Genomic DNA, 26,581 nt, shown 5'->3' with positions numbered 1-26,581 from the left:
ACAGACACTAATAACAGGGGAGAAAATACGGAAGAACAAAAATAAAATTTAACATACAGCAGTTGGAGGAACATTGAAACAAAGAAAGACAGCAGAGGTTTACACAGGACAAAAGAAGTAGCAATAGTGAAAAAGGAATTTCTGGTTTCATAGCTTTTTGCCACTCATTGTGTTGTATATTGCCAGCAGTGTACTGGAAAAATAATACATGTTTCTGACTTGTCCACAGCCTGATTGGTTTAGCCACATGGCAGAATTCTTTTCTGGATGTCAAAACATAAGTGTAAAATTGTTTTGTGAGGATTCCAAGTTTGGTGAGGCTTTTTTCTGGTTCTTTTGCTTAACATCCTACAGAATGAGAGCATAGTGCCATTAATTGCAGAACTAGAACCCAATGGAACCCAAGTACAGTACTTAGAGGTGAAAGGCTGGTGGACCCTTTCTCATTATGGGTTTCTTCTACAACCCTGACTTTTTTCCTTTCCTCTCTTGAGAGTGTACTTTGCGGGGCTTTTAAAGTCTTATGTATGGCAACTAATGTTCATGAAAAAGATGGTGAAAAAAATCTAAATATGATGTGACTGTGATCAGCAAATTATATTATTATTATTTTTACTTACAAGAGATGTCAACAGCACAGGTTGAATCTTAATTCCTCTCAACTGCACCTTAATTGCGGCTGCCTATTGGGCACTTTCAGTTTCATTATACTTTAATAAATAAGCAACATCTTGGCAATGTTATTTAATAATGATGTTATCAATAATTTGAGATCTCTCTCAGTCAACTTTTTTGCTAAAGTTTGGAATGCTTTGCAAATGCAATAGCTTTGAGAATGTACAGTAGTACTCATTTGTAGCTCATTTTAAAACTTTCTCTTTCGGTTTATTAATTGTAAAACAGCTAATGCAGTAACTTTTGATTTTGATTTTCCTCGGTAATTAACCCTTAGGTATTAGACATGAAAACAAAACGGCAACATTCCCTCTCATGCAGAATTTATATTAATATTGTTGATATTATATGTATGTTAATGTTATTGTTTAATATTTTGATTCAGCAAGCTCTTTTGGACGAATTACTTCTAAAGTTTTTTAATCTTTACTTGTAGATCTGTTTTTTAATTTGAATAAAATATGGGTCTTGTACTGTATTGCTTTGCAGGTGGAGAAAATTTTGGAACACCTATCTATGAATTTAATGGTGAAACACTAGGATTTCATCCTAGAACACATATTTTCCAGAAGTTAAAATTGCAGTAAATTTTAATTCATCTCTTAATTCGTAATGTTTTTAAGATATCTTACAAAATCACTCTTACTTTTCTTACTTTTCCATCTCTGTATTTTTGGTAACCATATGGCTATACTACTGTTATGTTCTCATTACTGTTCCGACCTCAGTTTTGTGCAGTGTTTTGTATTTCTCATCACTTCTACATTTAGACAATGTAGGGAAACAATATAAAGATATACAGAAGGTAATGGTATACAGTATATATAGTTTAAAGTGTACAATTGAAATCCTATATTTAAATTGTGCAATGCACTGGTTCGGTTTTCGACACAATACAAAAAAGATATTGATGTTCTGGAATCTGTCCACAGCTCAACCACTTACATTCTAAGGAACAAGTAATTGGTTTATTCCATGCTGAAAAGAGAAAAAAGAAAACACAACATTTTGACCATGGAGCCTTCTTCAGGTGTGAGCTCCATGGCCGAAACGTTATGTTTTCTTTCTTCTCTGTACAGCATGGAATAAACCTATTACTTGTTCCTTTGCAGCCTACGCATGCTGACACAGCTACCCACCTGAACTACTTACATTCTAATATTCTAATAAGAAAGTCCTACTCTAACATGCTTAAAGGACTTCATATTTCTGGACTTTGAAGAGACCTTATGCAAGTATTAAAAATCCTCAAAGTCCCTGATAAAGTCAATCCAATGGACGTCAACAAAATCAACAGTGAAACGTGAACTTTAGGGCAAGTTGAAAATCTGGGACAGGGGGAGGTTCTTTACACTAAGGAATCTGGAATCTGGAACAATCTACTCAGCCGTATTGTAGAAACTGATAACATCAACACTTCTTTAGAGTGAGGTCTTTGCAGTGCTTAAGACCAGACTATCTAGAGTGGTCATATACTGTAGTCTCCTCCGTTTTGCACCCTGACTTGTGTTCCTATTTCAAACACACTTGCAGAGATGTTTGCAGTCTTTAGTCTTGGCTTTATTTGTGCTCAATAGTGCTGTGACATCAGGATTGATATTTCTTATGTTCTTATGTTGTGCTTTTTTATAGCTGCAAGTTTTGAGAAAATCATCAGCACTAAGAGAGGAGTTTACCAATGGACTTCCCCTATTTGACTGAATAATCATAAGAGTGACAACAATTTATTGTTCCTTTGTTGGGTTTTATGTGCTCTGTATGAGTTTTATACAACAGACTGAAATAAACTGCAGTAACTGATGATGTGGCTTTATGAAGCTCTGCCTGATTTCTGTGGTCAGCCACTCTCAATCTTAGCCCAGATCATGACCCAATGTGCACATGGAGCTTTTTTTTGCAACAAACCTAATTTGGTTCAAAGGAGTAATACATTTAAAATCAAGGGCTTGCAAACTTAATTATAAGCTGTAGGACTCTTTAGACATATTGGCTAAGGTTCCTGTGATTATAAAAACACGCATGGAAGACTTTGTGTTTCCCAGAGTATGCCTTGCTCAGCTGTAGTTGTGTACATTACATTTAAGGCTTTCTTTATTTGAATTGTTTTCTGTGAAAGTCCATGATAATAGCAAAGTGGAGTGAAACTCAATGAAATCATGGTGAATGTCTTTTAAAAGCTGAAAGGGGCATGGTAAAGAATTAATGAAGCCATACAAAACCATAGCAAAGCAAAGTATATGCATGGCATTTTTATGGAAAACATCTGAAATTTGTAATGTTTATTTGTTGTGGCAAATGTTCATAAGACAAGCATTCACTAAATGTACAGAATATGAGTCTTGGTGTAATTCCAGTAATTCATCAAGTGCATAGTTATTACTGAACCAATCTAATGCCAATCAAGCTGTCATAGCTGATCTGTTTGGCTGTACAGATCAAGCTGTCATAGCTGAGATAGAATTTTTGATAATTCTGACCACTTTCTTTCTGTTTGTTCTTCTGTAGGTAACGACTTGTTTCTGGTGGCAGTTCATGAGCTGGGTCATGCTCTTGGCCTTGAACACTCCAATGATCCCACTGCTATTATGGCCCCATTCTACCAGTACATGGATACTGAGAACTTCAAACTGCCTTATGACGACCTACAGGGAATACAGAAGATATATGGTATGAATTGTAATTGTAATTGCATCATGCGGCATAAAGCTGATCTGTGTGGGTGCTGATTAATGGTAATCAGTACACCCTCTATCTAAAGCTGATCTTCATCCAAAAGCTCCAGGGACTTTCAGTCACCATGGAAACACTGCTTGTGTTTGTCCTCAGGGAATGCACAATGTATTCAGGTTCTGGAATTGTTTTTTCAAATAATTGTGCATTCAGGTACCTCATCAGAGTCACAGCCTTTCAGACTTTTCAACTCTGACCTTCTGACTTCTCATATAGCTTTGTTCTATTTCTTTTTAAAATAATTGTCATATGGGCTTTTTGAAGTGTGTAAACAATTGTCAGTTTCTACCATGTCTACCTCTTCTTCATCTTTTCCCTCTACTTTTTTTCTTTTCCATGCCTTTGCTTTCATTTCATCTGTCTCCTTTCTTCCTTCATTTTTATTCTTGAATAGTAAGCAAAAATATCAGTTTTTAAAACCCATCTCACGATTTTGTAAAAGAATCCAGAATTGCTCTTTTTACAACTGTAAAAGGGCAGACACATTTTGTACCTGAAAATAGGCTGGAGCTGCAGAGGATGGCAACGAAACATTCCACAAGCAGCATTATCTCAAGGAATTGGCTATATGTGTGGACACACATTTCTTATAAATAGTCACTGATACTTTGACCGTTAAACACCAAGATCTCAGGGTGAGATCATTTGAAACATTCTGAAGAAATTGGGATTTAAAACTTTTGATTACATCTTACAGTTTTACAACTTATAGTTTAGGTTAAAATAATTATTTTCGTATTCTGATTAACAGCCTCGGTTGTGGCTGCGTCTGCTGCTGGTAAGAAGGAAGGCATATTTTTCTTCCATAGTTATTGGAAGAACTGGCCAAACGGGTTAGACTGAGTGATGTAGATGTTACTATCGAGTAAAAGTGGGAGCTACTGTAGGTGTGCCATCATCTGGAGTAAAATTAGGTTGAGAAAGCATCATAACATCTGGGTGGTCTGTTTGCCACATCTAGTCCCTTTAAAAGTAATGGTTTTATGTGCAGATTCCCCTGCTGTGCTACCAATCACAGGGGATCTTTTTCACCTCAAAATGCTTGTTCTTCACAGGAGTTCTGAAAAAGGGTGACAGTGTTTAATTAAACCCCAAAATAAGCTTGAATTTCAGTTTAGTCTCTTATTTAACCAGACAAGTCTAATGAGAACAAGTTGTCAAGTGTTTTGAAGAATGAATTGAACTACCTGTTCAAGAGCACAACCACAGCATCAGGGCTAAGATATAAACCCACAACCCTCCTGATCACAGCCCTAATTACTACTGCATACTGTACCTCTGCCCCTTGTGTCTTGTAGTTATCAATTATACTTGATACTAATGTTTAGAATCTTGAACATTTACAAGGCTTACAGGCTTTTTATGCACCAGTGTTTTCTTCTTTTACCATTAGCAATAGTTTAATTTAACCCCCCTTAACCAGAAAAGTATTAATCATCGAACAACAGTACAAGCTAAGTAAATCTGGCCCATGGTGTGTAATGGGCTGCAGCCTAGTTAAATCAAAGTGTGTTTGTGTTTTCCTGCGACAGCCCTTGGCTGATGTTCACTTTTCGCGACTTCGACTTGGCTAGATGGGTAGCCACGCTGTTGATGAAAGGCAGTGGAAATAGTGTAAAGACTGGAGATGACTTACACCGAAGAACCTCAGCTGCCCAGGCAAAGAGGGGAAAAAATGAAGGAAGGGATAGATATTTAGATACTGTTTCTGCAACAAAATCTCTGTGAGCTGAATAGTATGGCATTGGATTGCCAGAATAGTATTGATCGAGCATGTGCAATGTTTGTTTTGTCCCTTTTATTCATCTCTGCAGAAGACTATTAAAACATTCCACTGAGCTTTGCCCAGAATAGCACAACACTTTGAATGCAATTGGTGCAACACCATTTGAGAGCACCATCTCATCACGCTGTACATTTGGGATAGCTCATAAATATGTTCTCGCTGCGGTTTTAATGATTTAGTTTCTCTACTTAGTGGAGGACGGACAGCTATTGTGTACTTTTTCCTTTGTTACATAATATAATTTGAAGTGCAGATTGCTTTTTTAGCAGCTTTATTGTGGTTAAAGAGACATAAATCAATCAGTGAATTTTAGTTTAGTTTTGTGGTCAGTACAGAGAAAAGAATAGCACTACAGTCAGTGTAGAAATGCAATGAGCAGAGAGGATTCTGACTTGGCAGATTATTGTGCATCAGACATGCAGTTTGAATGCCTGAGTTACATAATCACTGACTTAATAAAATAAACAGTAGAGATTAGCCAGCTATTTGGGTCAGTAATTGGTTGTAATGTCTTTGAATTTTTGGCTCAGGATGAAGTGATTTGTAATAATTTTGTCCACTCAAACTATAAATATATATTTCCTCTTTAGCAGGGATTAGTCTTGAGTGTTTTTTTCTAAATATGATTAAAGCTCTATCATTTTTTACTGGAAGTGGAGAGATATGATTAACAACCTGTTATTTTACTGTTAAAAAAAACAGCACTGCTCTATGTCATTGTTTTTGTGTTATAAAGGGATACATAATATAGTTTATCGATTCTGAATGGTCTGGATTTACTGCATACATTTAGTAATGCTTTTAATTATTCATTAACTGAAAATTAAAATTGTAATTTATTAAACAACTAATGTATTAGTTTCAAAGTAATTGTGAATCTATTCCTTTTTCAAAGAAAAAATGTTAGTATTAATGCTGCAGAAAACAGTTTAAGCCATGAAAAGATTGAAAAAGTTTATTGGATTGTGACATCATGCTTCTGCACATAAAAGATGGAAACTAATATTACTGAACAAATGTAAATTTGTGTAAATATGTACAAGTTTACTTGTACAACAGAAAGTGTGACACCTTTCCTTCTGAAAAGGGTGAACTTAAAAGACCCACTTGTCTTTTCTCAGTGTTTTTCAGGCTTTATCTTACATCCCACCATCCCTAACATTTTGAAACAATTTTGTGAAATGAATGGTATTGCAGGAAACCACAGAAACATATACTGTATGCAGTATCATTTTATTGCAGATTATCTAATAAGAACCCCAACCAGGCAGTAACACCCTCTTCTGTTAAGAACTTGGGAAGAGAAACAACAATTGATCCAGCACCTCCAGTAATTCTGGAGTTGGCAATCACTGATCTAGCTGGTCTTCTAAATGATTCCTCCCTGAATAGTTCTCAAGATCAACAGAGGTGTCTGGTTCAATCTTGTCTATGCACTCAGTTTCTTAATTGAACTAATTGATTAATTATTTAACTATGTTATTTTAACAATCAAAGGGTTACATACGTTTTCGAAAATCTGCAAGGGATTGGATGTCCAGTGGAACTGATCCCCACTGCTCTGAGAAGACAGGTTTTGTAGTCATACTTGTCACAGAAGCCGAATTGGTTTCCCGTAGAGGGTGATGTTTTAGACCCTATCCGAGGTGGCGATTCTGGAAAAAGGACCATAGACAGGGTTCAGGAAAGACACACTGGGTTTGTTGGTGGTCACAGTGAAGTACTGTAGGGAGGTTCGTGCAGACTTGCAGGGAAAATCCGTAGGCAAACATATCCAAGGAAGTTCAAAGGGAAGTCCATAAGTCCATTGCCGGGAGATTAATCAGGAGACACAGACGAACAGGAACACAGACAAGACAAGACGAGAATCCAGGAAATAGGGGGCTCCGCTTCCAAGCCCCGGGCTCAGTGGGTCGGAGAGCATAAACAGGCCTATGCCCTCAAGCCACGGACATGGGGCGACTTGGTACTAGGCGGGCCATCGAGCTACCATGTACCAAAGCTGAGCTCCAAAGGCAGGAAGGGGTAAATTTAAGTAGGAAAACTAAAACAAGGCACACCAGGAAATAATGCAGGTAATAATTCAAAGGACTAACATGAGGAGGTTGGAGTGCCCCCTGGAGGAGAGGATGGTGACAGTAACAATACTGTGGTATAACTTACTTTAGAGAGTGTAAGAAATTATATATGCTTGAGCATGAAATACACTCGGCAAACTTTATGCTTTCCATGCAAAAAAACTCCTGTCCCAGAGCCATCAACATGTTCACAATTGTCCCCTGATGCTTTGGGAAATTAGTGTCTATTATATTACACTGCAGCAGCTGCCTGCTATTCCACAGCAAACCTTGGATTCTGTTACACTGTACTACAAAAAGGATATTGTAGACTTGGAAGGAGTTCAAAGAAGAGCAGCAAGAATGCTGCCTCATCTCAGGGGATGTTCATACACAAACAGGTTAAAAGAACTAAGTAATTTAAGTATAGAACAAAGGAGAGTGAGATAAGATTTTATCTAAACTTATAAACTCTTAAGCGGTATCAATAAAGTCATCTCAAGAGATTATTTCATACTCAGTAGTGGAACACGGACAAAAGGTCAAGGTGGAAAATAGGAAACACTTCTTTAGGCAGAGAGCTCTGGGTATCTGGACCAGGTTTTCCAGCAGCTGTTTAAGGCTAGACTGTGCTCTTTTAAGAAATAGCAGGATGGACATTTAGATTCAAATTCACTTATCTACTAAACTACCAGATGTGAAAGATGGGCTGAATGGCCTCTTCTCATTTGCAATATCATATGTTGCTTTCTCAATCACAGCTTTTAGTCACAACTTGGATATGATTATGCTCTATGGTCCTGTGACACCAGAATTACAGACATAGGTTGAATTTTCATAAAATAAGAGTGCATAATTTAAGAAGGCTTAGAAAAGGTAGTACATTTATTAAAATGTGATTAATTATATATTGTGATATTTAATATTTTTGGTTAATTGTGTGCCTAGAGTACCTGGATATGAATTTACTTCTATAGCAATTATTACATTATTCTTTGAATGAAGTCAACTACTTTTGAAAGCATTATGAATGATACTGTGATCTGTTTAGACAGAATTCTCTGCTTGGCTTAATTTTCTTTTTTCCCCTTTTAATTATCTTTTTTCATTGTCATTGCACTTTTGCATTTGGTAATTTTATCCATTGGTCATTATGCATTGATGAATTATGAAAAGAAAGATTGAGACATAATAAGTACTTTCTTTCTAAAGTTTTTTCGTAATCACTAGTGATTTCCTTGACCTGGTAAGCCTACACAATTACAGCTGTCACTATTCTGCTAATGGAATAGCTGCCAGGCCTCACCCTCTCCCTTATGTAGCAAGGACTGTGAGGGAAGTGAAGGGGTTAAGTCTGTGACTCTTTGTTGTCAGACAAAAGTGAAAGGATGCGAGATAGGAAGACCATGGCTTTATTTTCTCCAGGGAGCAGTGTGTGAAGACAATGCAAGGTAGCACTGGAGCTGAGTCAGCAGGGACAAAAGAGTTAGTGTGTCATTTACACTCTACACATCCCCACACATCTCTACAGGAGATTTGGTGAACAGGTGCAGGATTTATTGTTTCCACCATGAAAAATCGCTGAGTACTGGTACATTCTCAACAGCAAAATTTTGTGCAGTGGTCCCTCAATAAAACAGAATTGCACAGTAAGAAATTCTGCTTCATAATTCCTGAAAGAACACAGCCTGTTTATCTGATAACAACTCGTTTTCCAGTGTTAGATAAACTGCAGGGTTCCTTTATCCATATGGAAAACCCCAAGCAGTACCTAAATGAACCCACTGATAGAAAGTTAAGACATACTGTAGTGTGCATATTTAAGACAGATGTCTGACAGGCCTTCTTTTATGTTTCTTGCTATTTTCAGGTCCACCTGAAAAGGTTCCCCAGCCTACGCAGCCCCTCCCTACTGCCCCACCCCCACGCTCCCACCCTCCCTCTGACCCCCGAAAACACGACCGGCAGACCCGACCCCCAAGACTCCCCACAGGAGACAGACCCTCGTACCCCAGTGCCAAGCCGAACATCTGTGATGGCAGCTTCAACACATTGGCTATTCTGCGGCGAGAGATGTTTGTCTTCAAGGTAGGAGGGATGTAGAAACCATTGTCAATGTGATTACATCCCTACCATACAGTAACATACCCACATACATTAGTGGAAACAGTCACCATCATGACATTTTAGTGTCATTTAGTGTCATAAGATGCTTTTCTTCCATCAGAGACTGTTACTGAAAACAACACTTTGATTATGTTTTTAATAAAGGTTATCTGTTTTTGTTCAGTGCTTTCCTTTCTATTCTTCTTATTTCACTTTACCAGAATGGGACGTCTATGTGAGGGTAGTGCAGGAGGTTTAAGGAATAGGTTAATATGTTTTTCAGTATGTGTAGGCTCACTTAATATTTTGTGTGGGCTAGCTTTATCCACACTTCCGCTGATTCGCTGGTGTAGACCATCATCACTGATGGTCCCTCTTTACATAAGCATTTCATATTTTTCTTTAAGATTCTCTAGCTCACCAGTTATCTCAGGAGATTTAACATTCCCTTTTGCTGTCATGTTTTTCATTCTGAAAAGTTTCTAAAAATGTAGACTGTAAATATGAAAGGAACTCATACATTAGTAATGATATTTAAGTCAAGGTGGACTACATTAGACTACTGTGACTACAATACCTTAACTATTATCCATCTGCTTAGAATAACGATATGCTTTTTTATGCCTTTTTAATCTTTGAAAGTTATATCATGATTTTAGAGGGATTGAAAGTAGGTGAAATGTGAAGGTTCAGGAAATTCATTTCAGGAAAAGTGCCCGAGTCTGTTAGCAGCTCTGTGACCCCGGTCAGACTTTGAATTTCCTTATTCCGAAGCCAGAGCAACAAAACCCCCTCTTCAGCAGTCTGGCTGGAGTGATCAGGCAGCTGAAAGAAAATGACTTTTCAAGAAACAAAAATATAGGAAATTTGAAAGCCTATTAATCTGATTCTGTAACTGAAGCATGGACTGATAGACTTTCCACTTCTTATTTATCAGATATGTTTCAGATGGCTGGCAAAGGGACATGCAGTCTGTGAATCATATGTTTGTTATATAAGAGGTTATCTGTCCTTTGTCTGAAACTCCCACATATTGCTTTTCTTTCTCTTATGACATTTTAATCTCACATTTACCAAGCAGCAATAAGTCAGTGACAGTCCACGCCTACGTTCAGCAGAAAGTATACTATTCCTAAAGTAGTCTTGCTTAACGACAAGAATGAAAATAAGATTAAGTTTAAGATTATCTAATATGAAATCTGCAGCAAAAGGGAGCACATTAGTAAACATTGGAAAAGCCCTGAGTTGGAGTTAAGGGTCTACTACATGTCACTTAGTGTGAACAAGTGAACTCAGGCCTCCTCTTGCTACAGTGGTAGTTTTGTACATTTTTGACAAAGATAGAAAGAAGTCTTTCCCCTTACCTGTGTTTTCCTAATCAGTTGAGCACAACAAAGGCAAACCTTCAAAAGGTGTTCAGTAATATCAACAGTGCGGCTTTGTCTGTAGTTATATTGTGCATCATTGCGCTTCCCTTTACAGACGATTTGATGTTTGTTAAAATATAATTTGTCATTTACTGTAACACATATGAATTATATACATACCTCTGAATATATCATTTAACCATTGAAAGAAAACTGCTCAATCTGAAGTCTGTCTACTCTGTGTTTGAAATTGTCCCCATCTGGGGATCTAGCATTAGACGGAAAGGAAATAGAGACTGTAAGTGCATACAAAGGTCAATTGAAATGAGGACCTATGAAATAACCTAAGAGATTAAAAGGGTAGAAAATGGAACAGACCTCTATTGGTTTGTTACGTAAACAGTGTCTGACATCTTTTCAGTTTGAAGGAGGACTTTTCTTCGAAGTGCTAACATTTAATTTAATTGAGGCCACATTGTAATGAAAGTTAAAAGGATTAAAAGGAAAAGAAACACTGAGCTAGAGGCTTAATTAAAAAAACACTTTGCTTTTACTACAGCCAAGGCTTTTTAACAGATTAAATTGTAACATTTAGTTAGATTAATGGATTAATACACAATAAAGTAAAGACTTAGATCCCTATATTGCCTCAAACAAAACAGATTTAAAAAATTCCTCTGGTGGCAGCCTTCTTCATTCAGATTCAGTGGCAAATTCAGTGACTTTCCTTTTCAGATATTTTACACATGCATCCCATGAAGATGTGCTTTTCAAAATTTCATAAATAAACCTCTGATTCTTAGTTAGGAATGTTCACTTATTAAAGGCAAAAGGCCATTTGACTTGTCAACATCCACTGCAAGGGGCTATGTTCTAAAGAAAACAGCCTTTCATTTGATATACAGTGTTACCACATTGTACATTTCAGCTGGTTTATCTGGTTCATACAGTGTGTACCATTACAAATATTCAGATTTTATATATATATAGTATTATTGTACAACATGTTTTATTACAAAGCAAGGAGTAGAAATGTATCAATGGATTAAATCAAGTATTTCCATTCATATCCAGGAATTTATACTGCCATAGTGGGACTGAAAGACATACCAATGTGCTGTAGTTGCAAAAGAATGAAAGATTCTTTAGAAAAGGGGAATTTACATTCAATACAGAGTGAATGGTTCCCTGAGTAGGACGCTGATGACATAAGTGATGATGAAAAACATTATACTTGGAACGCTTTATAATTGAGGTTTTGTATACAATGTGCGTCACCAGAAACGTGTATTGTTGCAAACATTTCTTTCTCCTTGGAAGGTAGTAATTAATAATTTGCCAGACACCTTTGTTTTACGCCTTTCATTTGTCAGAGTAGGAAACACTGTGTTTTGGCCTCATGCAAGTAGATGGCTTGTCATGGCAGCCAGATTTAGAAACCCATAGAAACCACTTTCCTTCCTAATCCTGAGGACAGACTTAGTGCAGACAATGTGAATTCTGAGTGTTGCTGCTGTGTGAGAAGAAAGTCTGGAAAGCTGAAGCTGCAACAGCAGCAGTAACAGCTTGTGCACAAAATTTGTGTAATACCACATTATAGTTATCACCAAGTTTAATTAAACCTGTCTGTAATGAATGCAGATGGTCAAGTATAAGTACTGTATGTGCAATTTTTAGCTTCATCCAAAAGAGAGTAGATAATACAGCTGTTGCACAGTATGTACTGAGGAGGTGAGGGATTACTCAGGCAGTCTGAATAGCATGCAGATTTTATTTTTGGAGATGCAATGGATTTAATGTTAATGATCCTTGATGGTGAAGGCTTTATGAACATGGTTTATCCCTTTACTAAGGCCTCAAATGCCAACAAAGGTTTCCTTTTCATTTTTTAAATGGTTTAATTACTCAGATATAAAATATTGTGATTGTATGATTGGGGTGTATTTCCTTTTTCAGTAACTGCATCGTTTCATGTTCGCAGCAGCTCTTCATGCCCCTGTCAGTGCCTCTTCTTCCTCTCTCAACACAAGTTTGATGTTTAGATGGTTTGTCACTCAATTCCTAGTTGTTATCACTCATTTCTATTTTCAGCAGCATAACCTGGCAAAATGTTTTAGTTTCCCCCTGGGCTTTTTCCTGTGTGCATGTGTTATTTTAATTGTGAGCACCAAGCAAAGTCACTCACATATCTTTTCACAAGCAAGCTGTTCTCATCTCACAGTTACAGTGTTCATGTTCTCAGAGGTTACCCATGGGACTGATTGTGACACTTTGGTAAGCACAAGCCCAGGGTCTTACAGCCCTGTACAAAGTTAGCACATTTAACCCATTTCAATGCATTGGCTTTCACAAATCCAGGTGCAAATACTGTACTGATTGAATGTAGTGTATCCATTCTGTTCTAAACTCACAGAAGAGTCACAAATGAACAATATACATACTTTCTGTTGAGTATTTCAGTACTCCTTCTTACAGTGTTGAAAATAAACATTAACACTTCAGTATACTAATGTGTATAGTAACCACTGAAGACTTGCCATTGACAGCTTCATAATAATTTAGCAGAAAGAGTCTTTGTAGAAATGTCTTAATTTTACCATTTGTATTTCCACAGCTTATGGAATTATTTCTATTCATACATTACAGTCTCAATTTTGAGCATAAATGTTTTTAGTAAGAGCGGTAAAATGTAATAAAATATAGCACTGTGCCACATTCTGTTTTTTGCTTTTTAAAAGACTGACATACAGTACAGTATATACGCAAAAGCACCTGAAACCCTGTTTCTGTCTACTCAACAGTGAGGTTGAGATACTATTTTCATAAAAGAAGATTTCAGATCCTGAGAACTGCTCATTTTTTTTATTATTCTCCTATCCTTCTCTGCTTGTGCCACTTAAGAGGTTAAGCAAGTAATTTGTCAGTCACTTAGTTTTGCTTTGTACATTATTTCTGTTAAATATTACTATGTGTTGCTTTTTTTTTGATGCTCACAAAATCTGTAGAGACACAGGACTGAATACTATTAGAACAGCTAGCCAAATCCCCCTATTTTATAGATGTTCTGAACAAAAGTTTGAAGGTTTGTCTTGACTCCAGAATAAAAGCTGAACTCAGCTGATTAGTTATAACTTTTAACATCTGGTTGTTTTAAAAGCAAAGGCAGCTTTTAAAATGGGTTTCTAAGAAGTGTAATAGGAGCATGTTACATGGGGTTGCATTTTTATCTCTATATACAGTACGTGTTGTTTTCCACCTTTTTTGTGAGTTACAAGGGACTGAAAACATAATTTTGGCCTTAAATGAGACTCATTGCTACTTATCTCTAAGGAATATCTTCAGAAACTGTAAAGAAATCCAGTATGAAAAACAGACTAAGACCAAATAAGAAAATACAATTGTAAAACAAAACATTATTTGGAGGTAAAACAAGGAACAGAATAAAAAGCCTGAACATCGATATCACTAACCTTTAAAATTCTAACTTAGCTAGTTTTGTAGGACATTGTTTCTAATAAAAGACAATTCCCTAAATGCAGTTGCCACAGTGGTCAGATGGTGTAGGCCAGGTGACACAGGCAGGGGAAATGCATGGCATGTAGAGGACACCTTTCTTGGATTCCTGTACTTTCTCTTCTCTTCTCTTCTAATTTTCACATTACAAAAAAGTGAAAATTAAAGTTTTAGTCCAATTAAGTGGCAGGTGTTCTGTTCTGAGCTGTTTGGTTGGGTTTCTGTGTGTTAGCAGTGGATGGCGTGTATTTGTAATTTGCAGCGTATTTATTTCATTTTTATACCATAAGGAATGAGTATGACCTCAAATTTCATATAATAATCTGTTTTCAGTTAGTTCGCAGGCTGTCCAAAGAAAAAAGAAACTAATGGCTGTCAGTGTAGTGCTAGGCTTTAGCATCTGGCTTCTGGAAGTGACATGAGAGTGGGAGCTCCTCTACAAAAATCTGCAAAAGTGATGACTTTTCAATATACTGTACTACAATCTTACTGTTACTACGTGAAGTGAGTGTGCAATATCTATAAAGAGGGTGGAGTGACTCTTTCTGATCCAGAATGATTTTTGCAGCTGGATTTCACATTTCCTGTGAGTCTTGGCAGGAATTTGCTATCTTGAGCTGGGTTGGAAAAATGACACGCCTTAGTCTTTAATGTCCACGTTTTTTCTTTGTTGGCTTTGTTGGCTCTTGAAGTACAGGGAGCCAGCATCATCACATATTTAACCAGTTTCCTCCATCATCTCCCTTTGCTCTTCCACTTGCATGGGAGAGAGTGTTATGGGGAGTTTTCTACTTTAGTTTCCAGCATTGGCTTGGATTTGGATTTGCTTTAAAGTTCTCTGGAGAAAAGACTGCTATTTATTTTGTATCAAGTCAAAGCACCACCCATCCAGAGGCAGCTGTGAATTATTTAGTGAGGTTTTCATGCAAAGCACAGCTCAGCCAGGGCACTCCGTTTTCCTCAAGGCCCAGTAAATCTCCTGGGACACGCAAAAGGCTCTGTGCTCAGCGAGACTAACTGAATGTCTGTGACAGACTCCTTGCTGTTGAACACCCAGACAAGAAAGGAGTGTTTCTGGTGTTTTTATTCCTGAATGTGGCATATAGCACTGTTATTTTCCTTTTTTTTTTCTAGAGAAACTTTCTTTTCTAGCCTGCATTCATGATGCCATATTATCATTGGGTAGTCACATAGAGACAATAGCAAAGAGAAAGCCTGCTTCAAGTAAAGTATATTGACGTTAAAGGCAGTTCTTAATCCATTTCTGAACAGGAATGTGTTCCTATGTAAAGAGAAGTCACCAGTGTCTAATTCATTCCTTGATCTGTTTTCTGGTGTGCTGCATATCACTCTTTAAAGTGCTGCAGAGATGAGATCTTGATGTTTTTTTAGAAGGATGGAGTCTTGGAACAGTGTTTGAATAGCAGTTTCTGTTTTGTTTTTAGGATCAGTGGTTCTGGAGAGTGAGGGACAATGCTGTGATGCCTGGCTACCCCATGCAAATCGCCTACTTCTGGAGGGGTTTGCCTCCTAAGATTGACGCAGTGTATGAAAACAGCGAGGGAAAGTTTGTGTTCTTCAAAGGTAAGAGCAAGTATGCAAACCTATCAATCATTGTGAGCTCTGCTGCTTTTTTAATTTGTGTTTTAATAACACAAGACATACAAAAGACATGTTTTTCATGGCAATACTTTGAAGATGAAAAATAGTACTAATCTTCCAGATTTCCTTCTCATTTTGAGAACATCAAGAGAAGAATTAAAATATTAATATGACAGTTTGAATTAAGCTTTTCTATAGGAAGTTATACATGAATACTTGAAATTTACTTTGTGCTTAGTAACCATGTTATTTTAGCTTTAATCAAGTGATTGGGGTAACTGTAGAGATCCTTAACATTATAGACTGGCTTTACTTCTGAATAACTGAGATTGTATTAACCAAATGCACTAGAATATAATCCATAAATTTACAATCTACAGTAAAGATTGTAATAATAATCCATACATACAATTTACACTAAGTATTAAGATGTCAAGAGTGGAATACTGAAATCTGTTGCTTTCAAATGGAAATAGATGGCATTACTTTGTGGTGTTACCGGATTATTACTGAGCTACGCCATTCACACTTATCAGCATTCAGGTTATTGACAAACCATTTTCAGAGCAGATTCCTCACACGTATTTGTATATATTTGTACATTCATGCTAATAAAAACCTATACATTTACTGCACACCTTTCTTTCCTACTTCAAGCATTTGGGCGAAGTGTTTACTTCAAGCATTTACTCAGAGGAGTAAAGTTCAGCATCAGATTTCCCCATCATTTCTGACTCTGAAATCCTTGTGCTTGTTCAGTTACCCCTGTAGGCTCACTTTCTTTGTCTTTTAAGTAACAGGATTTATCTTCAGTAGACTATAACAATGATTAATGTCAAAGGCTAATCTGGGACCTGTTGTCTAGCCGGATCAAATATGGCTGTTAATCCCTATAAAAATGGTTCCTATGGTCAATATTAGTGAGTACTGTATATGAGGAGAATAAGTGGTTTATGTGTGGGAGAAAAATCCTAACTTTAATTTCACCATAATCCAGCATAGATCAAAATCCCTTTTAATAACATGCCTAAATCCCTTGCTTTGCTACTCTTGGACCTGCATCTTTTAAAATCCCGCAGTCACAGCAAAATGAGTGTGAACGTCCCCTTATGGAGTTAGAAAAAAACTTTTAATAACTCTTGGATTCAAATATTTTAATGTTTTAGATCTGCAAAGTATTATTTCTTTATGATTCCAACTGTTAAGTGAACATATTTCTTAAATATATTTTTACTCTGAAAAAGTAAATAAATGCAGTGTACTAATACTATACAGTAGTTTCTTGAGAAATGTACTTTCCACTTTATTTTAATAAAGTGGAAAATATATGCACACTTTTCTAAATAATGGTCATAGATGATATACCAGAGACATTCCTTGGAATCTCACTAAAGCAGGCTAGGCGTAATTTTAGGATTAATAAAGAAAGGGGCATAAGTTGAACCCTAATGTGATGTAGAGTTCCATTTTATTTTTTATAATCACTTTCATTGTTTGCCAGTTTATTAGAAAGTTATCTTCCCAACTGAGCCGGTTCTATTTAAACAGCTGTTCTTCAAGGCCTGCCCAGACAGTGTGTGCAGTTCTCCTGGTTGTGTGAGGACTTATAGCTTTCTGGCTGTTTTTTGGGATTTCTCTCCAGTGTTATATTAAATCTGTGTTGGAAAAAAATCCACAGACAGAAGTAACCTAGTTTTCTTTTCTTCTCTGAAAATAAGGGTCTGTTTCTTAATCCTTTTGATGAGTACGTTTTCAGAAGTGCTTCAGTGTTTTGTTTCTCCTCTACTTCCAACATGAATATAAGCATGGCCTACTTTTAGAAAAACAGAAATGGGGTTTTGCAGAAAAATGCAATTAAAAAGCTAGAAACCATGCTCAATAAAACCTGAAAGTTTGTTATGACTTATGTTGCTAAAGATGTACTGTAATAATAAGATGTCTTGGAGAGAATCTTGCTGACCAGATGTGCAGGGTGAGCACTAGCTGAGCACACCACATGCAATAGGAGTTCTTGTTCGCTGTTAAGGATAATGATTTATACACAATCTTAGAGATTGTAGAGTTCCTCGCCACCCACCTGGCTTTACATAGTAGTTACAGTATTTACAGTGAAAATATACATAAACTGGTTCAAAAATGATCCTCAGGAATGCTCCAAACATTTGTCTGTGTAAACGTGATGCTGTCTACCCTGTACTTTAGAGGGTTTCATGCCTCCTGAGGATCTGGAGACTCCTAGGAGCACAAAATATCAAAGCTGTCTCTCAGTTGAATGTGAAAGAGCTCTAAGAGTAGCTGTGAAACCCCAACCCCCTGTCTCCCTGCCACTTTACCAAGCTTCCTGCACTTTCACTTTGCTTTGTTCAGCAGATCACAGAAGCTTGAGAGGTTTTTTGGTTTAGGAGAACTTGTATCCCCGTGTACTTCACATATTGAAAACAGTCCCCTATACTTCCACCAGCAATGTCTTGCCTGTTTGAAAATGTACCAAATGGGGAAGCATTTCCTTTGTTGCTAGAATTAGAAGTATGCCATTTACGGATTTGTGAACATTTCTGTTGTTCTCTATAACCTCATGACCACATAAGAGTAAAACACAGGTTTTTATTGTTTTTTACTCTCTAAGTAGGCTACTAGAATTTCCCAGATATCCAGATATGGGCTGTGAAAATAATTTTACCTTATTAGTTCACTTTATAGAACCAAACTCGTCAAAAATACTGTAATTGTACTGAGGAAGCTTCAGCATGATATGGAATAATTTGATTCTACAGTACACTCTGAAACTCTGAAATGTTAGCGTCTCATCTGCTATTAGAAAAATATTATCAATAACTATTGTATTTCTTATTATTTCGCACACAAGTCTGGCACAGATCTTGCTCAAATTGTTGTTACTCAGCTAGGAACTTTAGCAACTGCAGGGAATTTACAGTACTGTGTATTTTGACAACAGAAATATCAATGTCAATTTTGTAACAAACTACATTCTTATATAATGTTCACTGTACTGACTCTTGATGGGTCATTATGATTATATTATGTATAAATCAGATATTATTATGAATATTTATAATAATGACTCACACTCTTTTAGGTAACAAATTCTGGGTGTTTAAGGATACAACTCTACAGCCCACTTACCCTCAAGATTTGTCAAAGTTTGGAAAGGGAATGCCAAGCCAGGGTATAGAGACCGCTGTCTGGTGGGAGGATGTGGCCAAGACCTATTTCTTCAAAGGTGACAGGTCTGTATTGAAATCTCACAAAAAACAGTCTTTCTAGGGTTTCCTGTCAAACTATAGGTTAGGGCACTTTTTATGTGATCCTTGAAAATATGGATGGTGTGTTTTTGTGCTATTGCACCATGGAAAAATCCTGCAATTATAAAAGTGGGGTACAATGGAGAATACCAGTTTTAGAAAAAAATGTTTGACCTCACAGATATCAGTGACTTGTGTTACTGAGCTTGGAACCTAAATGACTTGAGAGACGAAGCTGGAACAGCTGAGGCAGTTTAATCTTACTGTAAACTGGGGACTGCAATGGGGTGTTGACGTGTTGCTGTTTGTTGTGCTGTACAGGTACTGGAGGTACAATGAGGATATGAGAGCGATGGACCCTGGCTACCCAAAGCCCATCACTGTGTGGAAAGGAATCCCAGACTCTCCTCAGGGTGCTTTTGTCGATAAAGTTAATGGTACGATTTGTCCTTTGTAGCATGTACTATAGCTCATTGGTAGAAGTAAGGGATCAGGTAGACTTCCACTAGAATGAAGATTCTAGGTCATACCAGGGACAGACATCTGATGCCAATTTTAATTTTTCATTTGTTATGTCTTTTGTTTTGTTATTGTTTTGTTTGTTTATTAAATTACATTGGAAACCCAGTCAGGATTATTTGGGTTTAAGTCATCTGGAAGGCCATAGTATCTACACAATTCAAATTGTACAGTGAAAATTTCTACAGACAAATAGGCCTCTGACATAAACCCAGTAGAGAGTTATATTGCAGATATTCTGTGATTCCTGAGGAAAGTAAGGGTAGTGAATAGAGAAACATTCAACAGTAAGGGCTTGGACTGAGAAAGTACAGTGTGCTGGTATAAATCTGGAAGACAGTCTCCTTGGTCTGTGAGTGCCTGTGAGGTCTGTGAATGCCTATAGCTAGACACAGGCTAAAATGCTGGGACAGGACATTCTGAGAGGCAACATTCACAAGCACAGCAGGACCTCTAGACTGACAGGAAGGAAGCTGGCACCATATGTTCTACTATCACTGCCAGTTTTTCCAATGGTGCACAGACATTCATCTAAGCTTGAAGGGTGTCTCAGTTTCTTTAAGAAATATTTTGGACAGTGACACCTGAAAGAGTTACTAGCATAAACTGACATTTTCAAAATTGTAGTAGACTAAATTGCCTTATATTGTCTGCAAGTAATGTTAATTACATTACATGACCTCTTTTTTCTGCATGCTATCGGATTCATAGCGTTGTTGTCTTACTTCTGTTGACAGCATCTGCAATATTATAGACACAAAGCACTCATCTCTTGACAGAAATGCTGGTGAATTCTTCTGTTTATAAGATAGTTGCTGTAATATTATATAATTATTTTATATGACTTTTAAGCTTTCTTTTCACTTGTGCCATACAATGAATTCTAAGAAAATGCTACATTGTGGACGGTGTCCGGAAATGAATATATAAATACGTACACTTTATTGAGTTAACAAAAGAAGGAAAACAATATTGTGTATATTGTGTAAATTTTGTCTCTATTAATATTAAAATAGAATGACCAGACATTCAACTAACTGCATTTTGTCTCCATCCTTTACCAATCCAGGGTTCACATACTTCTATAAAGGAAAAGAGTACTGGAAATTCAACAACCAGAATCTCCGCGTGGAGCCAGGCTATCCCAGATCCATTCTCAAGGACTTTATGGGCTGCGACGACTCAGCAGAGAGGGAGACAGAGCGGCACCCCCCGCAGGACGATGTGGACATTGTCATCAAGCTGGACAACACAGCCAGCACTGTGAAGGCCATTGCTATCGTCATACCTTGCATACTGGCCCTGTGTCTGCTGGTGCTGGTCTACACCATCTTTCAGTTTAAAAGGAAAGGCACTCCCCGCCACATACTGTACTGCAAACGCTCAATGCAGGAGTGGGTGTGACTGACGGCGGGTTTCCATGGCAGTGGAGTATCTTGAAACATAACCTGCGAACTACAGCACTGCCCACACCTAGTGGCGGAGCAGGAATTTGCCTTTCCTGACGGGGGCTGATGTATTATTCCCCCCATCTGCTATGTGCATCTCTACAGGGAAGGTTTTCAGGTTGGACTCTTCCATGATGCACAGTTTCCTCCGTCACATCAGATCTTTCTTTGGCAAAACCATTTAGTATCTAGGTCTTACTCCCTCTGCACGCTCAAAGCCCTAGTAAACTTGCTGGAGTTAACAAGTTAACAACTTTTTATTTTACCTTTTGATTTTCTAAATAATTTATTTCTATGGACGTTTTCTATACCCTTTTAAACATCTTACTTCTGAAGAGGAAAACACCCAGACCAAAAAAAAGCTTTCTCTCCAAAGAGGATCGCTTTCTTCTTTTTTTTTTCTCTCTCTCTCCACTGCTCTTGATCCTTCGCAACGAGTAGGAGTTGGGAACTTTGACTGTTGTGGCAGTCTGTCTCAAAACAGGGGCCAAAATTCTTTGCAATATTTTTAACCGCCTTAATTATACTTCTTGTTTTCTTGTGTTTTGTATACTGCTTTGTTTGTTCATTCGAAGAGCTGATGGTCCAAATTCACAGCCATGTTCTTTCTTTACTGTTTGCTCGCTCCATAGGCATTGGTTTACAAGTTGCCAAAGCCCAGGCATCATGGTCTGCCTGCCATGAAAAAGGGAAAATCAGCCTGTTATTTAAAATGAAGTGTATCCATGAAGAAGGAAATTAAACCTGTTCACATTGCAAAGAAGCCATTAAGTTGAGTATTGTGTTATTGTAACTCTTTCTGTCTTTGTTGAAGGAATATGGAGGGTCTAAGACAGGCTAATGTCTTTAACAAGTCTTGTCTTTGAATTTCTGCCAAGTTAAAACAGTTAAGCAAGTTATTCAAGTTTGCTTGAAATGGACATCCTTTGTGGCATTCTAAGAAGTGGGCTATTAGAAAGTTTTCAAGGCTTTCTTTTTTAAGGTCAATCCTGACCACAGGCCTCTAGCATGTTTCAGCTTCTCTCTGCCAGAATCCAATTTGTGTTGGTTCAGCCAGTCTCATTCAGTCTCTGGGTCTTAGCCTTTTTTTTTCATGCTTAGGTGCATGAAAGCTTCACATGTAGCTTGGACTGACCTCTTATGAAATGTAAAAAGAAAGTGAAAAAGGAATATCGCGTGGAATGATCATAACTCATTTTAAACAGGTTGCAGGTGTTGCTTAATGTTTATTCCATTCATCTGGACTATTGTTCTGCCTTGTGGCATGCAGCTTGTAGTTGTGCCTACAGCATCTGCAAAGACTCAGTGTCCAAACTGTTCGGTACTCCTTACTTTTGCTTCTTCATGATTTCTTTTCTTAGTGGAAACAAAATTGGAAAAACAAATATCAAGGTTTACGTGATACATTGTGTAAGTCTTTGATTATAGCAAAGGGAATCTTGTTTCTTTCAGTTTGGTCACTGTAATCTTAAAAATGCAACTTAACAACTTATTTCATTGCTGTGTGACAGGCAACGTCCGAATGTGTGTCTGTTTTTCAAAGGTATGGGGGACTTGGGGATTTATGGGGACTAAATGTAAGATTCAGAACTGACCCTACAATGGAAAGTTCTAAGAAAATAAATAAATTGATTCATACATGAATGAAATGCCTTGAACCTCTTTGCTTGTTGTACTGTATAACAGATAATGCTGAGTATTGATGATGTTAAAGACATTTAAAAGATTTAAGGTGTTTCTGATGCATTAAATATTTTTGCTTGCTTTCTGGCTTTGTAGAAGCTAGAAATCTAAACCATTCCTGGTTTTCTTGAGAGACTATTGCCTAAGCAGCATGCACATCAATATTTTGTAAAGATTATAGTAGTCTCTTAGCTCCACAGAATACAAGTTTACAGACATCTCCTTTTTAAGTGCAGTCACTTTTCACTGATTGGTAATATTTCATTTGAAATTTTCTAAGATAATTCACGTGAATTTTTCCATTAGTTGTTCAGATATTTTTTTATACTTACCTGTAACTTTGTTTCAGGGTATAAGAATTGGGTGGTACAGTGGCTGGCATGGCTGCCTTGCAGCACAGGGGCCCTGAGTTCAATTCCAGACCAGGGGTCCTTTCTGTATGGTGTTTGTGTGGGTTTCCACTGGGTGTTCTGGTTCCTCCCACAGTCAAAACACATAGTGGTAGGTTAATTGACTTCTGGGAAAATTAGCATCTAGGTGTATCTGGCTTTGCAGCTGTTGATTGCCAGGATAGGCTCTGGCCCCCATGTGACCTGAATTGGATGAAGTGGTTAGAAAACTGATGGATGGTATTAGGAATTTGTTACTTTGTTATTTGTTGATAAATTACTTACTTTATCCTCTACAGTTGCATTCAAACTTAGAAGATTAAATAAGGGACAGATTTTTAAAAAGTAATTATTTTGTCTGTGGTGATGACATGTCTACATCACGTGATGTCTGACCTGTATAGGAACAGGCATGTGGCACATTTTATAATCCAGTGCAGCCAGAGAGCTAGAAAATATCTAGCAACCTAATATGCTTATTTATTCACCAAAAGCTTTTATTAAAATTTGTGGTATGAATGAAGAATTCAAACAAGAGACAAGGCAATGTGAGAGGCAAAAATTAACCGTATACTTTGAAAGGGAATTACTTTTCTGAAGGTTAGTCCTAGGTACTTAATTTCAGCATTATTCAAATCTATATTTTAAATGTTAGCAGTCAAGAAAATAAGCAATGTAAATACATTTGCTAAAAAAGATACAGTATATCCTGCATTGATGTTGATCATAACCAATCTGATGTCTTTTGACAGAGCATTAAAGATTTGATAAATCCAGTATGTAAGACTATATTTGTATTTTTCATTTAAGACTCAGACTGCAGGTCGTTCACTGAACAAACTGACCTAACAACTAACAAATGCAAATCCAAAATTTTCTCTCAAGGCTGTGATTTAATTATACAATTCAGGTGCTCTGTGGTAGGTAGTAGGCTCTACTTTTCCTCTGAACATTAGGGTAATATAAATGAATGCATGCTCATATGGTAAATTGCTTCTAGGAATATTTGCAGTGTCCAGAGATGCCTCATGTTAGGTGTTGAAGTAGTGGTGCTAAAAATACACTTGACAGATATGAATAAGGGTATTCATTTGGTGCGTTCCTTTTGTTTTTCCCCTTGATTCAGACTCACTGACTACATTGAAACGCACACTAGAAGAGGTAAATATGTTTCCATTCTGCACAAAAAGATAATAGATCTTTTTAATGGGTCTGAACCACTGAACAGCTGCTGTGTCAGTTTTCATAGGACTAGAAAAGGCCAGAGAGAGACAACAAGAGTGAGCTGATACAGTTACCTTTCACATCGCTGAAAATGTAAGAGAGTATGTTTACAATTTCAATTTCATGGCTTTGTAATTAGGGATACTCTCTGTCTCTCTGTGTGGCATAACATCACGATCCTGAATTCTCAATCAGCCCCTGCCTCATAGCAAGTATTGACTCAAGGGTTATGCAGTGATCAGTATGTGTTTCTTATTTTATATTTATTTCACCTTTTGGGTGGGAAAGGCAATTCATATTGTCTCTGTCTTAATACTGGGGAGGGAAGAATGGTTTTTGTACTATTTTTCATTGTATGTACTCATCGTCTCTGTTTCATTGTGTTGTATTTAAGGAAAATCATCCTGTCAATAAATGGATCTACACATATTTCAGGTTTCTTTGTTTTGTTCATTTAGGGTATTAACATGCAAAGATATTTTTATGTTTGGAGTTATTTTTTTCTAAAGGACATATACAGTATATTACCATCCGATATCTGATATGATTATTTCCTAAATTGTATATTTAATGATACGCCTTCTGCGTATATCGAATATGTTTTCATTTTAGAATTTGTAAGTTATTCTATTAAGTGAATTAGTTCATTTAACTCACAGGAGACCAAAGCATGTGATTATAGATCTGTGTATGTGTATACCCTTTCTACCACAGCATATGTCATTCATTTCACAATTTCATATGAGGTTATGCTACAATACCTATAGAAAATCTACACTCTCATGATTTCAGGAGAATTTTTAAGTTCCTGTACTGTAGAATTTCAAAGCAAAGACTCAACCATGAGCACCAGGGAGCTTTCAAAAGAACTCCAGGGACAAAGTTGTGGAAAGGCACAGATCTAAGAATGGGTATGAGAAAATTTTAAAGGCCCTAAATAAAGTACCCCTTGGGTCACAGTCAAAACAATTATTAAGAAATCGTCTCCTGCCTAGATCAGGCTATTTTTCCAAAGTTGATGACCAGGCAAGGAGACTGATCAGAGAGGCTACCAAGTGGCTAATGGCAATTTTGACAGTGATAGAGGATTTTTGCCCATAACTGATCAAAGTGTGAATGTGACAACAATATCCTAAGCGCTCCACAGATCTAGCCTGTATAGCACGTTGGTATATCACTGTTACGGATTCGGTAAGTGAAACCGAAACCAGTGAATGAACCCACTTGCAGGAGCTGACAAAGCCTAGCCGTGATCCAAAGAAAGCCGTAGTCGAAGGAACGAGCCGAGAGTCCAGGGGAAACCAGAGATCCAAAAGGGAACGAGTTACCGAAGCCAAAGCGTGATCCGAAACCGTAGACAATAGAGCAATCCGATAGTCCAGGGGAAGCCAGAGATCCAAAACAGAGCGTGAGTAACGAAGCCAATCCGTGATCCGAAAAACCGTAGTCAAAAGGGGAAAAAAACGTAAACCGAAAACCAAGAAGGACACAAGGTAGTAGTAGGAGTAGCGCAACCAGGAAGCTCGAAAGGAAAACCAATACTGAGCAAGGAGGTAGGGAAAGACAGGTGTTTAAGTAGGATGAGACGGGGGTGTGGTAGTGAATAGGAAAACTGATAGGTAAACTGATGGATTAAGGCTACGCCTACTTCTGCCTCTTCCGTTGCCGGGAGGCAGGGATCGTAACATTACCCCCCCTCTACGGGCGGCTCCTGATGCCCTAGCGGGACGATCCGGGAAGTTGAGGTGGAAGTCTTGGATGAGGTTGGGATCCAGAATATCCTTCTCCGGAACCCACGAACGCTCCTCCGGACCGTAGCCTTCCCAATCGACTAGATATTGCAGGGATCCACGAGACCATCGGGAATCCAGGATTTTATTGACAGTGTAAGCAGGGAGTCCATCAATTACTCGAGGCGGTGGGGGTTTTTGTTGCAGTTTAGACAGGGTGGATCTGCGAAAGGGCTTAAAGAGGGAAACATGGAAAGTAGGGTGGATCCGAAGGGTAGGAGGCAAGGCCAGCCGGTAAGTTACTGGGGTAATCTGGGTGAGGACACGAAAAGGACCAATGTACCTGGGAGCAAGCTTGCCAGAAGGTTGCTTTAGAGGAAGGTTACGGGTAGACAACCAAACAAACTGTCCACGTCGAAATCTGGGTGGGATTCGACGGCGCCGATCAGTCACCTTCTTCTGCTGAGCCGCGGTGCGAAGAAGGGTGGC

The 26,581-nt window shown here is 37.7% G+C and overlaps 1 protein-coding gene across 1 annotated transcript in view; it reads left to right on the top strand.

Annotated features, from left to right (window-relative positions):
- The window catches only part of mmp16a (matrix metallopeptidase 16a (membrane-inserted)), a 53,991-nt gene extending 31,276 nt beyond the window's left edge, over positions 1 to 22,715 (top strand). Inside the window, exons 5-10 of the mRNA XM_088918757.1 lie at positions 3,181 to 3,342; positions 9,119 to 9,336; positions 15,680 to 15,818; positions 18,934 to 19,084; positions 19,421 to 19,536; positions 20,688 to 22,715. Of these exons, the coding sequence (XP_088774883.1) occupies positions 3,181 to 3,342; positions 9,119 to 9,336; positions 15,680 to 15,818; positions 18,934 to 19,084; positions 19,421 to 19,536; positions 20,688 to 21,022 (1,121 nt within the window). The 3' untranslated portion in view covers positions 21,023 to 22,715. The remainder of the gene's footprint in view (positions 1 to 3,180; positions 3,343 to 9,118; positions 9,337 to 15,679; positions 15,819 to 18,933; positions 19,085 to 19,420; positions 19,537 to 20,687) is intronic.
- The last annotated feature ends 3,866 nt before the right edge of the window (positions 22,716 to 26,581 follow it).

Source organism: Atractosteus spatula, chromosome 6, assembly GCF_055471065.1.
Source record: "Atractosteus spatula isolate fAtrSpa1 chromosome 6, fAtrSpa1.hap1, whole genome shotgun sequence".
NCBI classification, from domain to species: domain Eukaryota; kingdom Metazoa; phylum Chordata; class Actinopteri; order Semionotiformes; family Lepisosteidae; genus Atractosteus; species Atractosteus spatula.
The sequence above is the reverse complement of the archived record's forward strand: the minus strand, read 5'-3'. Positions and strand labels throughout refer to the sequence as shown.